We start from the raw sequence: 15,298 nt of genomic DNA on the forward strand, positions 1-15,298 counted from the left end.
CGCGTCACCTGTGCAGTGTCACCAAGGTGTTAAGAGTGGTTGTTAACAGGTGGACAAGAGCAGCCCACCATCAGGAGGGTCAGAACACAGGTCCCCTCGGCTGCCCGAGATCCCCCCACCAAGTCCTGCAGGAGCTGGCTTGGTCCCCAGACTCACCCAGCCTGCCTGTCTCTGTGGCGAAGGCCCACGGCCCTGGTGTGTCCTGGGCACCCGCTCGCTGCTCCTCTGGGGTGTGCTTAGTTGGGTCCTTCAAGGTTTTCCTATTCTAGAAAAATCATGCAGAAAAATGGCTTAAAAAGAAAGCTTTGGGACTTCCCTGGTGGCACAGTTAAGAATCCGCCTGCCAATGCAGGGGACACAGGTTCAATCCCTGGTCCGGGAAGATCCCACATGCTGCAGAGCAGCTAAGCCCGTGCGCCACAACTACTGAGCCTGTGCTCTAGAACCCGTGTGCCACAACTACTGAGCCCGCGTGACACAACTACTGAAGCCCATGCACCTAGAACCCGTGCTCCACAACAAGAGAAGCCACTGCAATGAGAAGCCCGCGCACTGCAAGGAAGAGCAGCCCCCGCTCGCTGCAACTAGAGGAAGCCCGTGTGCAGCAACGAAGACCCAGCACAGCCATAAAAATAAAAAATAAATAAAGCAATACCTTGGAGGTGGGCTGTCCGTGGTTTTTGATGTCTTGTGCGTGTTTCCAATCCCATGTCACTTGGGGAGACTGTAAAATGATTTCTTCTGGAAACAACACTTTTAGAACAAGAAAAAGCGAGAAGGTAGACATTACTGAAAAGCTTAAGAAAGATGAATAGAGGCAGCTCGTCCTGAAGAAATTCATGTCTGTGTATTCCTCTCCTCTCTGGCCCTGTGCACTGCTTCTCACCTACAGCATAGTGCCAGCACCTCATATTCTTGACAACAAAGCCATTTACTTGTCTATTTGTAAGTACAAAAATGAGTTACATTTAGGGGGGAAAGCAGAGTGCAATCATTTTATTTTTAATAACTTAAGCATGCTATTTCTACATAGCTGAAATTTTAAGAAAACACTGAACGTCCCCAATAGAAAGGAAAACACTGGGTATCACATAGTTTTACTTCTAATGTATGAATGAAGAGACTGTGGTTTAGACAAAATTTTACGTGATGCTTCTAAAAATACTCTGGGAAGATGTAACACCGTCATTCCACAAAAGTTAATACCTTTTACGCCCAAGTGGACAACTTGTTCAAGTGCAAAGTGACACCGTCTGCTGGTGGTCCTGTGGGAGAGAGTGATGTGGGTCAGCACCCTGGGACCCTTAAGAAACACTCACATGAGACCAGGCTGGAGGAACCAGCAGGAGTTTTACGAGAAAACTCTCAACACCTGTCAGGACAGCAGGGATACCTTCCTTTCTGGGAATATTCCTGTTTTAATGTATAAAATGGACAAGTAGAAAAAAGAGGAAATACAGCCTGTGAAGTGTCAGAGCTGCATCAATAGGAAAATAACTTTGATGGTAAAGATTCACTCCTGTGAAATTTACTCAGAACCACAGTAAAAAAATAAACTGAAGCATGTTAAAAATGCTAAGTATTGGGGCTTCCCTTGTGGTGCAGTGGTTAAGAATCCGCCTGCCAATGCAGGGGACATGGGTTTGAGCCCTGGTCCGGGGAGATCCCACATGCTGCAGAGCAACTAAGCCCACGAGCCACAACTACTGAAGCCCACGCGCCTAGAGCCCACGCTCTGCAACAAGAGAAGCCACCGCAATGAGAAGGCCGCGCACTGCAACGAAGCGTAGGCCCCACTCGCCGCAACTAGAGAAAGCCCGTGCGTAGCAACAAAGACCCAACGCAGCCAAAACTAAATAAATTAAATAAATTAAAAAATTATTAGACAAGCAAAACAGCAGGAAAATAAGAAGCATCCTCATGGGAAAAGTTAAAAGAAACAGACCCAGAAATGAACTAGACACTCAATTAGCATACAAGAAGTTCAAAACAGTTGTTATAAATACATTTAAGATTTAAAGATGGACATAATGGTTGAGCAGACGGGGAATCTCTATAGAAAAGACCCAACACAGCCAAAAATAAGATTAAAAAAAAATTTTAAGTTTATTAGAGCAAAAATTGATTCGAGTCAGGCAGTAAAGCATCCCATTAGCAGACAGAAGAGCTCTGAGGAGATGTTCAAAATGAAAGACGTCTATAGGTAGAAGGGACCAGGGACAGGAGTGATTTAGGCCAAAAGGCGGGTTGGGGCAAAGGTCACTGTCCTTGAGGGGAAGGCAGGGGTCATTCAGGGAGACGACCCCCCAGTGCTAATCAGGGGGTTCCTGGCTGACTGGTTCACAATTCCATTTCTGGGACAGCCAAGACTGCAATTCAGTAAAACCTCAGTTTGGTGACGTGGGGCTTAGTATAAGCGACTCCACTGTGGGCCTGTTCTCCATTTTTTTTTTTTTTTTTTTTGGCTTTGCCGCACGTCAAACGGGATTTTAGTTCCCTGATCGGGGATAGAACCCCTGTGCCCACTACAGTGGAAGCGTGGAGTCTTAACCACTGGACCGCCAGGTAAGTCCCTGTTCTCTTGTATTTTAACACAACAAAAAGAACAAAAAATGGAAAATAAAATTCCACCTTCAATGGAACAAGATGACCAAAGCTCCAAAGCACAAAAGAAGAGAATGCTCGGAAAGGAGCATCTGGCCTCGAACAAGCAAAGGCACGAGAGCTGGTTCAAGCCACCTCAGAACTCCGGCCACAGGTGGATTTCCGGATTTCCGGAAAATGCAGGTCACCGTCAGGACCCGCTCCCACAGCGCAGCGTTCTGTGGGCGTGTACGGGAGCCTCACCTGCAGGGCCCCAGGCTCCTGGCAGCCCCATCACCCCTGGGATACAATAAACTCCTCTCAAGAGGAGCAGCAACGAGAAAAGACCCTCCTAGGACTTAGCAAGGCTGTGACTCCAAGAAAGAAAAGACAACTTAAAGCAGATGAATTAAAGAGGAAGAAACCTTCCAGTGGGAAGTCACCATAACAAAGACTCTAAAACGCCTGAGGCAACCAGATGTCCCGCCAACTTGCAGCCCAGCACCTTACCCCTAAGAGCGTGAAACAGCGTGAAAACACGAGCCAAACGTTCCCAGGAAACCCTTGGAGCACATTACGGGAGGAAGTCACCACACAGAACACCACGTTTTTCATCTTAGGCCTATAAGAAAGGTTCGACAGAAAGTTATCCAGTCGAAATATCCATCTCCTGAATAGGCTGAACAAAAAATTATTATCTCAAGAAATGCCAAAAAGGAAATGAATGTAATAGCTCAGAATAGAAACTGACCCTTAAAATTCCTTAACACAATTAATCGGAAGGACAGCAAGACACTAGATGGTAAAATACCAGCAGTATTTACTAAAACAAAAAAGACAAAGACACGGAGATGCAAGCCACGAGAGAAAAGTAAAGCAGCTGGGTGGGAGCTAACACGACAGACAAGGATTCCAAAGGAGGACAAAGAACAGAAAGAAAAGAGGACTTAAAGGAAACTCTCCTAGACCCCATACGGCAAAGATGACAATTCTCCCTGTTTTTACCATCATGGTACAAAGATGTAAGAATGTTTATTGCTTCACTGTCTGTGATAGGAAGAAGCTCAGAGCCTAAAGGTCCAGCAGGGATAATAAAGACCAGAGCAAAACCCAACGGACTGGGAGTACCCTGGTGGCCCAGTGGTTAGGACATGGGCTTTCACTGCCGTAGACCCGGGTTCGATCCCTGGTTGGGGAACTAAGACCCCACCAGCCACGCAGTGCAGCCAAAAAAACCCCCCAAAAACCCGACAGACTAGAGACAGAAACACACGAGAGAATACTGATGAGGCTGGAAGTCCATCCTTCAATGAGATCAGTAAAGCCGACAAAGCTCTAGCCAAACTGACAGGAAAAGAAAGGGCAGACGTGTTGCCAGTCCTGGGAACGAGAGTGGTAACGTCAGCAAAGACTCTACAAACACTAAACGAACAATAAGGAAATATCATGAGCAATTTCACACAAATACATTAGATAACGCAGATGAAACGCACAAATCCGTAAAGACACACACACTACCAGAGTCCACGTGGCAAGAAACTAAGGTTCTTAATCTCCTAAAGAAACTGAATTTGTAGTCAGGAAGCTTCCCACAGAGAAAACTTCAGATCTAGAAGGTTTTGCTGGTAAATTCTACCAAGCATTTAAGGAAGAACTGATGAAAGTCATATTTTAAGGCAAGACAAGAAAAATTTAAACACAAACTTGTTCTCTGCCCTTTGGCTTCCTCCCTCCCCACTAGTGTGTACCTGCATCTGCGTTACGTGTTAACCTGACCTCCCCCATGGCAGAAATACCTGCTCAACCAAAGACTGATTTTTCTCCTTCTGGAGCCAGCCATGTAACTCCTTAGAAGATAACATTCCTTTCTCAGTCCTGTGAGGGGTCACGGTAACCCACCACTCACCTTGTACACGTGCAGACATCTTTGGTGGACTTTACGGACAAGGCCAATGTGTCGTTTCCCTTAAAGACAGTGATTGGTGCAGAACAGACAGGTCAGACGACCTGGGGAGACTCTGGGCTGCAGTGAATGGCAGTTCTCAGCTTAAATACCTATGACCTTATTAGTGTTACCAGCTCTATTACCTGTATTCTTCCTATTCTTCCTAACAACAAGATTATTGCTTCCTGCATTACCAAATGTGTGACTGAGCCCCCGATAAAAATAATGACGACTAGGTGACCTGAAACAATTGACCAAATACATAGTTCCATAAGCTCAATGACTGCAGCAGAGTAACTCTAGATGTGGGAAGAAGCAACCAGAGGGAACCATTTCCTGGACCATAAATGACTAGAGCGACAGGCGGTCCGGAGGCTTTGGGCTATACTGTTAGCAGGGCCTAGTCCAGCACACTGAGGGCCCAGCAATGAAATCCCCATCTGAGCTGGGAGTGAGCATTCCTAGCACCATGGGACAGAACGGTCGCTAAGTGCCTCTCAAACCTCGGCTGAAATTAAGACTGAAAGGGAGGGGGCTGTAACATAAAAAATGTTGTCCACCCTCCAGTTCTCCAAGAATCAAGTCGCTAACCACTGCACAGTACATCCCCAAAGGAATTCAGGGACGATAAGGATGAAGCATTTGTGCTCTGGGAAAACTGGCAGAACTGGTCCCCAGATAGTTAGATATTTTCAGGAGAAAATTTATAAACCCAGTATTCTGCTTCTTCCCATGTTTAGAAAAGCACTAAAACCATTAGCTAAGGCATCTGTTCCGTGTGAATTGCAGTGACCTCCCACCAAGCTGTGTGCTTGGTTGCACGCACCCCTTCAAAATCACACCTATACTGGTCTCCTCCCTACCTCTTGGGAACAGTCCTCAGAGCTTCTGAAAGACTGTCCCCCAGGTTATAATCCTCAGGTTAGCTCAAATAAAATTCATTTGTCTTAGATTGACTACTGATTAATATTTTTGTCAACATAAGTAATACCCATTCTACACAAACTGTCCCAGAAAATGGAAGAGGAGGTGACACCTTCCAACTTACTGTGCGGCCAGTGTTACCTCGTACCAAAATCAGAAAAAGATACTTCAAGAAACTAAAGACCAATATTCCTCATGAACATAGACGAAAAAATTAATACAATTTTAGAAAATCAGATCTAACAATATATAAAAGGAAATTACGGCCAAGCAGCGTTTATTCTAAGAATGCAAAGTTGATTTTACAATCAATGTAACTATCTTAATAGACCAAAGCTGAAAACCCACATGATCATCTCAATAGATATAGAAAAAGCATTTGACAAAATCCCATATCCATTTTTGATTAAATAAATCTCAGCAAACTAGGAGTCTATCTCCTTAACCTGACATGGCCAGATACAAAAACCTGCAGCCCACACAGCACTAGATGGTTCAAGAGTGAACGCTACTGGCCTAAGATCAGGAAAAAGGCAAGGACGCCACTTCCCGCCACTTCCTACTTAACACCATTCTGGAGGCTCTAGCCAGTGCGAGGCGAGAAAAAACAAGATGCATCCAGATGAGAAAGGAGGCAGCAAAACTGTCTTTACTTGAATACATGATTTTACTTTATACACAGAAGATCCTATGTAATCTGTAAAAAGCTACTAGAACTATCAAGTGAGTTTAGCAAGCTGGCAGGATACAAGATTAATATACAAACATCAATTGCATTTAAAGAGTCAGGGACAAATTTGACAAAAGATATACAAAACCTGTACAGTGAAAAGTACAAAGCACTGCCTAAAGAAATGAAAAATTGCCTAACTAGATGGAGAGATATACCATTTCCAAGGGTTAGAAAACTCAATATTAAGATGTCAATTCTCCGAATACCACTCAGCCATAAAGAGTGAAGTAATGCCACTTACAGTAACACGGATGGACCCAGAGATTATCGTACTAAGTGAAGTCAGACAGACAATGACAAATATTATTTGATATCACTTATATGTGGAACCTAAAAAGTAATACAAATGAATTTATTTACCAAAAACAGAAACAGACTCACAGACATAGAAAACAAACTTATGGTTACCAAAAGGGAGAGGGGAGAAGGATAAATTAGGAGTTTGGGATTAACAAATACATACTACTATATACATAAAACAGACAGCCAACAAGGACCTACTGTATAGCACAGGGAACTATGTCGAGTATCTTCTAATAACCTATAAAGGAGAAGAATCTGAAAAAAATATAAACTGTATATAACAGAATCACCTTGCCGTACACCTGAAACTAAAACAATATTGTAAATCAGCTATACTTCAATTAAAAAAAAAAAGATGTCAATTCTCCCTTAAGTGGACCTAAAGAGTCAATGTCGTCCTGATCAGAATCTCAAGAGGCTTTTTGTAGAAACCGACAGGCGGATTCTAAAATCCACATGGGAATACCGAAGATCTGGAACAGCTACAACTCTGCAAGAGAGGGACACAGTGGAGGCCGTGCCCTCCCAGATTTCAAGACTTATCACAAAGGCACAGTGACCGAGACTCTGTGGTGTAGGCTGCAAGACTGACAGACGCACCAGTGGAGCAGAATGGACAGCTTAGGGATAGATCCACATGCGTAGGCCAATTGGCTTTCTTTTCTTTTCTTTTTTTTTGGTTTTTATAAACCTTTAAGTATTTTAATATATGTATTTTAATTGGAGTATAATTGCTTTACAATGTTGTGTTAGTTTCTCCTGCAGAACAAAGTGAATCAGCTATATGTATACATATACCCCCTCAACTGGTTTTCAAAAAGGTGAAAGGGTCACTCACTGGACAAAGGACAGTCTGTCTTTTCAACAAATGGTGCTGGGACAACTGGACAGCCCCTGCCAAATCAATCCATACCTTGCATCACTTGTAAAAATTAACTTGAAACAGATCACAGCCCTAAATGTAAAACTTAAAGCTGCAAAATTTCTAGAGAAAAATGTAGGAGAAAATCTTTGTGACCTTGAGTTTGGCAGACTTCTTAAATGCGTCACCAAAAGCATGATCCATGAAAGAATAACCGATAAACTGAATGTCATCAAAATTAAGAATTCCTGCTCTTCAAAAGGCACTACTAAAAATGAAAATACAAGCCACAGTCTGAGAAAATATTTGCAAAAAACATACCTGATAAAGGACTTGTACTGAGAATATGTGAACAACCCTGAAAACTCAACAATAAAGCAAACGATACAGAACCACAGACCTGAGCGGGCACCTTCACGAAGGCCGAGTGCCGGCCAGCGAGCGGAGGAGGCGCTCGGCGTCGGTCATCACAGCAAGGTGAGCCCTCACTGCACACCGAGCCTGAGGAGGGACCACCGAGCACCCCAGGGGCTGTGCACGTGGGGAGCACGGTGGGAACACAAGCAGTGCAGCCACTTGAGGAGAGTCTGGCGGTGTCTCAGGAAGCTCAGTGTACACCTGCTGCCGTGTGCAGCCGTGGCACTGCCAGGCGCTTACCCAAGAGAAATCAAAATGCCTGTCCACACGGATGTTTACAGCAGCTTCACTTCTAACAGCCAGATCTGCAAACAACCCAGCGTCCACCCACAGATGCCTGGATTAGTAACCTTGGGTATGTTCTTATAATGGAGCATTACTCAGTCATAGAAAGGAATGAATTCATGCAAAAGCAAGGCTGAATCTCAAAGTAATTAAGCTGAGTGAAAGATGCCAGGCAAAAAGGAGTAGGTCCTCACGTAAATTCTACAAAATGCAAACTAATGTGTGGTGCTTGGGAGCTGGGGCGCAGAGAAGGAAGACAAGGGCAGCAGGAAACCCCTGCGGTGCCAGACCTGCCTGCAGTCTTCACCGTGAAGCCCGTTTCACGGGGCACAAATGCCAGCACCGCCAAGCCGCACGCTTTAAACAGGCATAGATTACTTTACGTTCACTACCTCTCAGTAAGCCTACTTTCTAAAAAAGGAAAAATGCCTGCACGTAGCATAAAGGTGCAGCCGTCCGCCCGTCCAGAGGGCCCGGCCTCTTGGCTCTGTCCCTCCTGCTGCACTGCGGTGCCGCCCAGTCCTTCCGTTTGTCAAAATAAGTGGTAAATACAGATTTTTTAAAGTGTGAAATCGCTTGATTTTGAGTAACTTAATGCAAAACCACCAAAAACTTATGTGGGGTGAGCAAACCCTCTGTGCGGAAGCAGCAGCCACTGGCACTCGTTCCCGCCTCGCTCCCCACTTGGACGGCTGCAGACAGCATCCCCTCTGAACTCAGATTCCGACATCCTGCCTCGACCTCAACTTCCTGTCTTTCCAACACTCTGGGTCAGGAAACTGCCCGGTGGTCTTCAGCCCCACGGCCCTCTGGCTTCTTCCTGGTCACTTTCTTCCTAGGCTCACGCCCCACGGCGCATCCGTCCGCCCACCTGCCCGTGTCCTTCCGTCGGGCGGCTCTTGCACCGACTGCAGCAGTGTTTCCTCTGCCCCCGCCCCCGCCCCAGGTCCACATCCTCTTCTTTCTCTGCGAACATCCTCACCTCACGTCCTAGAGCGACAAGGAGCCCTTACAAATTCCCACTCACCATCGGCTCCCATCTCATGTGTGCCCAGCACAATGGAGGACGTGTGCCTTTGCCAAAGACCACGGCCTCGGCCCGGGTCCGGAGCCTGTGACCCCATGCGTCACTCCTGCTGCCTGGTCGCCACACCCACCTCACTGGCTTCACACGAGCGGTGCTGGCTCCTCTCACTGTCAGCAGCAAACCAGGCAAGGCCGCCCGGACCCTGGGCGCCTCCTCCTCACTCATCTCTCTGTCCTGCCTTCTCTGCTTTCCCAGCCAAACACCCTTCTGAAGGGCCAACTCCACGCCTGCACCATCCATTCACCTACAACACCTTCCAACCTGGCTGCAGCCCAAACACTGAAAGAGTTCTTAAACAAAACACAAGAAGCACTAGTATACAAAAACCCTGATAAATCCCACTATCTTAAAACTACCACCTTCTGTTACTCAAAAGATATTTTAAGAAAGTGAAAAGACAAGTAACAAACCCAGAGACGCTGTCTGTAACAGGTGTATCTAAGAATAGTCTAGCATAAAGGATACAGAAAGGACAGCTACAAATAATTTAAAAAATCAAATTATAGTAATAAAAGACATGAGGAAGCATTTCACCGATGAAGGAATTCTACAGCCAATAAACAGGGGGACTCTTGACCTTAGAAGTAGTCAAAGAAACATACATCAAGACCATAGCGAGACACAGCTCACACCTACCAGGCGGGCACACGCCGAGGATTTCACATCAGGTTTCGGGAGGGCATTACAGACCCTGAGCCTGTGGGGCGCTTCTGCCACCACGTGTACAGCTGGAACATTAGCGTCCCCCAAACCCCGAGCCCACCCCGAAGCGCGCAGCCAAGAAAACCTGGGGGTGGGTGTGCACGAGGAGACAGCGGGTGTCCACAGTAGCCGCCAGAGCGCGGGCAGCGCTGTGCCCACCGGCAGGAGGGCAGACACGTGCCCGGTGGGGCACAAGGAGACTGCGGACACAGCCCGCAGACCTTGTGTCAGCAAACCCACAGCTCCAGACCACAGGCGGCAAGTGCAAAACAGCTGCAACTAACGCAAACACTTGCCCGCTTGTGTGTCTGTGTGCAAACACACCAACTTCTGTTTTAAAAAGTAAAGGAGAGAGAAACACAAAATCCCAGCTAATGGTGGGGGCTTGGTGGAGGAGGGGGAGAGACAGCTGGTGGTGGTGCCCCCGCCTCGTGACACGTGACGAGTGAGGTGGAGGAGGAGCGGCTGGTGGTGACGGCATGTGAGGGACCACGGATTCTCACTAAGATCCAAAAAGGAACCGACATGCAAACGCTTACCAAACAGCTGGTGACAAAGCTGTGACCAGAGGCATGTGACACGGGTGCAGGGAGCCCGCTCACAACCCACGAGCACGCATGCCGCCCCCTAGGTATCAAGGGACCAAGGAAGGTGAGACAGCTGCCCACCCAGAAGGAAGAGGCTCTGGAAGCGTTACCTGTTGTATGTAAATTCCACATCCATAGGTTCAGAGTTATATGCTTGTTCAAACTCTGGATTAAGTTTAAGGGTTACATCTTCTTCATGAATCTAAAAATAAAACAATCATTTCCTTTTTATACTACGTACTTGATTTCTTGGGACAATCTCCTATTCACGCTCAGCAACTCATCATGAAGCATTCAGCCTACAGATCTGAGCTGAAATGAGTACAAGATGATGGGAAAGGACTCAGTCACCACACTGTTCCGCCCCCGCCCCCAGCAGCACACCTGCCGACGCTTCCGCCGGGCGTGCGGGCTCGCGAACACAGGGTGTGCAAGACAGGTCGCCACCTCTGAAGGAGACACATGATCGACCGCAAAGAGCAGGGGGTGCCGGCCATGAGCCCCCCTCCCCCATCAGGACAGGGAAGCAGACATTCAGGGACCCTCCAGCCAAAGCTAGGTCCTGCATAAGAATCCTCAGAGGCGCAGGAAGGAAACCCCACGCTGAGAGGAGCTGAGACAGGACGGAACACTAGGCAGCGGGGCCTCCCAAGAGCTGGGGGCCAGCAAGGGCAGAGGCTGCGACGTGAGGCTCACAGTACCCCCTGCTCCCGGCAGAAGCAAACACAAGCCCCTTAAAAGGAAAGCAAGCCCAGCACAGGGTCCTGGGTTTCCCAGAGTTAAGACAAATGAAAATGAATCTGTAATCACAGACCATCAGGCACACAAGGAAACCACCAGCAGTGAGGACTGACTTGAATTGCTATCAACAGATTGAGGCCCCAAGGACATCATCTACTGATGCTATCATTTACAGAAATTTGAAAAACTATGCAAAAAAAAAACCTGGGAAAACCAAGATAAGCAAGCATAAGATAACATAAAACTACACAACAGGGCAGCTTTCATGAGTCAAATAGCATTTAGAAACAAAAACTCTGCTTATGGAGCTAAACTCGGAGAGAAGGGAACAAGCGACCTGTTTGCTCCCAGCAGACAGGGAGGCCCTCTGCAGAGGTGCGGGTGGGCCAGGGGCAGTGCTGGCTCAGCTCAAGGAACCTTCCATCCCCCCCACCCCCGCTCCCCGAAGCACCACGCTCTGCCTGCCCCACCATCCGGGGGCACTCCTGAGGGCCCCGGTGCCTTCATGGCACCCAGGCCACTGCGCTGGCCACGGGGTTCCGGAGAATCACAGAAAGCAACGGCCAAGACCCGAGACAGGACAGCTTTAGCGGGCACCCATCACTCAGGAGCAGCCAGCTTCACGGACGGTCCCGTGGGAAGGTCGGCAGGGCAGCTTCAGCTCTGGACTCGCCAGCCTGGGAGTCGGGCCAAGGGGGCCTCACCCCTGAGATCGCTGGTCCTGCTTCTTCTGAGGTTTTAGTGCACAGGGCAGTCCTAAGGGCACAACTGGTCTACTCTCTGGAAGCTGAGATGGTCACTTGGCCATTCTGGGCTACTCACACCCTTGCCAACAGCTAGGGGGTCTCACGCTGGGGAGGGTGATGGGCCCTCTAGCTGAGGCTGAGTGGCTCCTGCCCTGCAGTGGAGGGGGCACCCGGCCAGGCCACCTGTCACCAAGGAGAGTGAGCTCCTGCCCCAGGAAATCCCGGCTCTGCTTTCACAGGCGACAAGAGCTGCAGCTGTGGCCATCTTTCTACAAACACCCCGAAAACCCCCTACCCACACCCGCCCCCCCCCGTGCTCTCCCTCCCTTCCCAGACGTGGGCCCTTGTGGCCATGGTCACGGGCCCTGAGCACTACCCGAGCAGCACAGGGACAGGCGCGTCCCGAGACGGGGCCTTGGCCCTGTGCGGGGAGTGCTGAGAGAGGGACGTGGGACTGCGCCCTCGGGGGGTGAGGGCCTTGTCTGCAGAACTGGGTCAGTGCAGGACGTCAGGCAGGAGCAAGACGCTTCTGAAGGGAGAGAGTGACGTGGATGCCTGTGCGGGCAGGGAGGCTTCCGGTGCCCAGGACACACGCCCTCCAGGGCGGCGACTTACTCTGGGTAAACCACAACACGCGAGGCCTAAGAGGCTCGCCCGACCTTCAGGCCTGGTCCAGCGGCCTGGGGCATGGGGACAGCGCATCCTGTCTCGAGGGTGGTGGGAGCATCCGCGTCCAGGCTTCTCTGACTCGGTGGGAGCAACACTACCATGAGGCCAGGCGGGGGCACACTTCTGCCGCGGACCAGCCTGCACCCCGACCTTGTTCTCCAGGCACAGCTCGCCCACCTGAGAGGCCCACTCGACTCAAAACACCACCTCTTCTGCTTCTATCGGCCCCAGCGGGCTCGTGTGATGCTGTGGTCCTGGCTGGCGCCCCGGCAGCCCGTACGGCGAGGTCTGCGGAGTCCGAGTCCCCAGCCTGGAACGGCGGCCCCTGCGATGTGCTCACGGCCTCTTCTCTCGCCTTTCCCAGCCTGGAGCGGCCGCCCCTGTGATGTGCTCACAGCTTCTCGCCTTTGGAGACGCTTTCTGGGCCCTTTCCACTAACAACATCTTTGCTTTTACGGTGATCAGATGCCACTTCCTCGTCTTCTCGAGGAGATGAACGAGTCTCCACACTGGCTTATTCATGCCCATCTTCCCCTCGTCCCCGGGGGCACATCGCCTGCTGCCCCAGAGAGGGCCCGGCCCCACCCTCGGGGGAGACTCTGCTGGTCCTCGTACCCCCCAACCCCGGCTCGGGGCTTCGGTGCCCCAGTTCCCACATCAGGCAGCGTGCGGGCTCCGTGGGTCCCTCCACGCGGCCCCCGAGCTCTGTCCCTGCGCTGTGCCCGGCAGGGAGCAGGGAGAGTAGCTGGAGAAGCCCTGGCCGCGCTCAGAGCCGCATGGGCACGGGGCCTTAGACCAACACAGCCTTCCCCGTGGAGACACCAGAGCGTTCAATGCGTAGGTGTGTTTTTCCTTCACAGGCTCTCTCTCCTAGAACATGTTCAGAACGCCGAATCTGACTAAATGCACGCCTTATATGTCATGTACTCAACAGGTAAGTGTGTTTCACACGGCTGAAACTGATGTCTTTACACATCACATTTATTTAAATATTCATTTGATCCTCAAATTTTCCAAAATACCATCAACACCAGGGGACCCCCACCCCGAGCTGAGGCAGGAAGTTTACCTCTGCAACCGCTGGGCTAGCCCAACGTGAACTAACTAACAGTGGCCTCTCACCTCAGTCACATAGCCGATGTACTCGATGACGTGTCCGCTGTACTCTTGAGTTTTTAAAATCAGTTTATCACCTAGTTAAAAAACATTACCACGTGTAAAACTACAAAATCAATAAGTTTTTTTTGCTGTACTGTAAAATCAAACACTCTGAAGAAGTGGAGTAAGACAAAAACATTACTGGGATCAACAGCTTAAAATCACGTCAGTGTGAAGAGAGAGAGGCTGGCCAAGTTCTGAGTGAAATTATAACCCAAAGCAAAGAAAATCAGTGTGACTACTGCGTTGCCAGTTAAAAACATTCTTTTTCCTGACTGTGGTTCAATGTTTCTAGTCCATCTAGGAAAACATGACACGTAACAAACCTACCTGTGTAAAGAGAAGGTCTACTTTCAGCTAATCCTGGGACCTCCAGAACCAGCAAGTCCCCGTTTCTTTTCAAGGTGACCCCACTCATACTATACTCTTTCAGTTCTATTTCTGCATGAATCTCCTCAAGCCAGAGCAAAGTTGAAAACTTCTCCTTGTGATTTGACACGTTCAAAAGCTGAAAAAGAAGCCAGCAAGTTAGCGAGTGCTGAGGACCACTCCACACACACCCACATCAGGAAGCCAGCAGCTCTGGGGTGGGTAAGTCCCACGGACAGACGAAACAGCCTTCAAACACTGACGACTGGGCAGCTCAGGGCAGTGGCCCTGAGATGGGGAACCATCTGAGTGAAGCCCCAACCGCCCAGCTCCTATCAGACAGAGCCTCCAAGCTCTGCTCAGAGCGAGCCCGGGGCAGGCCTGTGAGCCCTCCACCGTGCAGAGGTCAGCACACGAGCGTGAGAAACCACATCGGATAGGGAGATGCACGTGATGGGAGCAGAACGGGGCTCCTCAGCCTCGGCACTTCTGACACCGGGGTGGACCGGTCTCTGGGGCAGGGCTGTCCCGGGCACTGCACAGTGTTTAGCAGCATCTCTGGCCTCCACCCACTAGATGCTGTTCACACTCTCAGTCGTGACAACCAAAAATGTCTCCTGGGAGGAAAGTTCACCTCTTGAGAACCACTGGGTTGGAGGTAACAAATCCCAGAACTCACACAGGGCTGAGAATGCTGTGGGTCCCACCAGCCCAAATGGAAAGGCTTCGGATAAAGGGGCACTGGGTAGAGTACTCAGAAGAAATCAGCCCTATATTAGAAACAACTCTGGTCCCTCCTAACAAGACTTCTTTTTTTGTGGTACGCGGGCCTCTCACTGCTGTGGCCTCTCCCGTTGCGGAGCACAGGCTCCGGACGCACAGGCCCAGCAGCCACGGCCCACGGGTCCAGCCGCCCCGCGGCACTCGGGACCCTCCTGGACGGGGGCACAAACCCACGTCCCCTGCATAAGCAGGTGGACCCCCAACCACTGTGCCACCAGGGAAGCCCCTAACAAGGCTTTAAAGCCAGGCTTAAAAGTATCTGGCCATTTCCAAGTAACTTAAGTGCATCCCAGAACAAAGTTCAAAAATATTTTCAAGAACAGAAAAATATGAAATACCCAACAAGGTAAAATCCAGAATGTTTAGTGTCCAAACAAAGATGGCCAGGCACGGAACTAAGCACA

The 15,298-nt window shown here is 49.5% G+C and overlaps 1 protein-coding gene across 1 annotated transcript in view; it reads right to left on the reverse strand.

The window, feature by feature from the left end:
- The window catches only part of MOV10L1 (Mov10 like RNA helicase 1), a 43,892-nt gene that overhangs the window by 7,836 nt on the left and 20,758 nt on the right, over positions 1-15,298 (reverse strand). Inside the window, exons 12-17 of the mRNA XM_065887232.1 lie at positions 14,073-14,250; positions 13,707-13,777; positions 10,539-10,630; positions 1,207-1,265; positions 656-753; positions 157-265 (exon numbers count right to left, since the gene is read on the reverse strand). Of these exons, the coding sequence (XP_065743304.1) occupies positions 157-265; positions 656-753; positions 1,207-1,265; positions 10,539-10,630; positions 13,707-13,777; positions 14,073-14,250 (607 nt within the window). The remainder of the gene's footprint in view (positions 1-156; positions 266-655; positions 754-1,206; positions 1,266-10,538; positions 10,631-13,706; positions 13,778-14,072; positions 14,251-15,298) is intronic.

Source organism: Phocoena phocoena, chromosome 11 (genome assembly GCF_963924675.1).
Source record: "Phocoena phocoena chromosome 11, mPhoPho1.1, whole genome shotgun sequence".
NCBI lineage: Eukaryota > Metazoa > Chordata > Mammalia > Artiodactyla > Phocoenidae > Phocoena > Phocoena phocoena.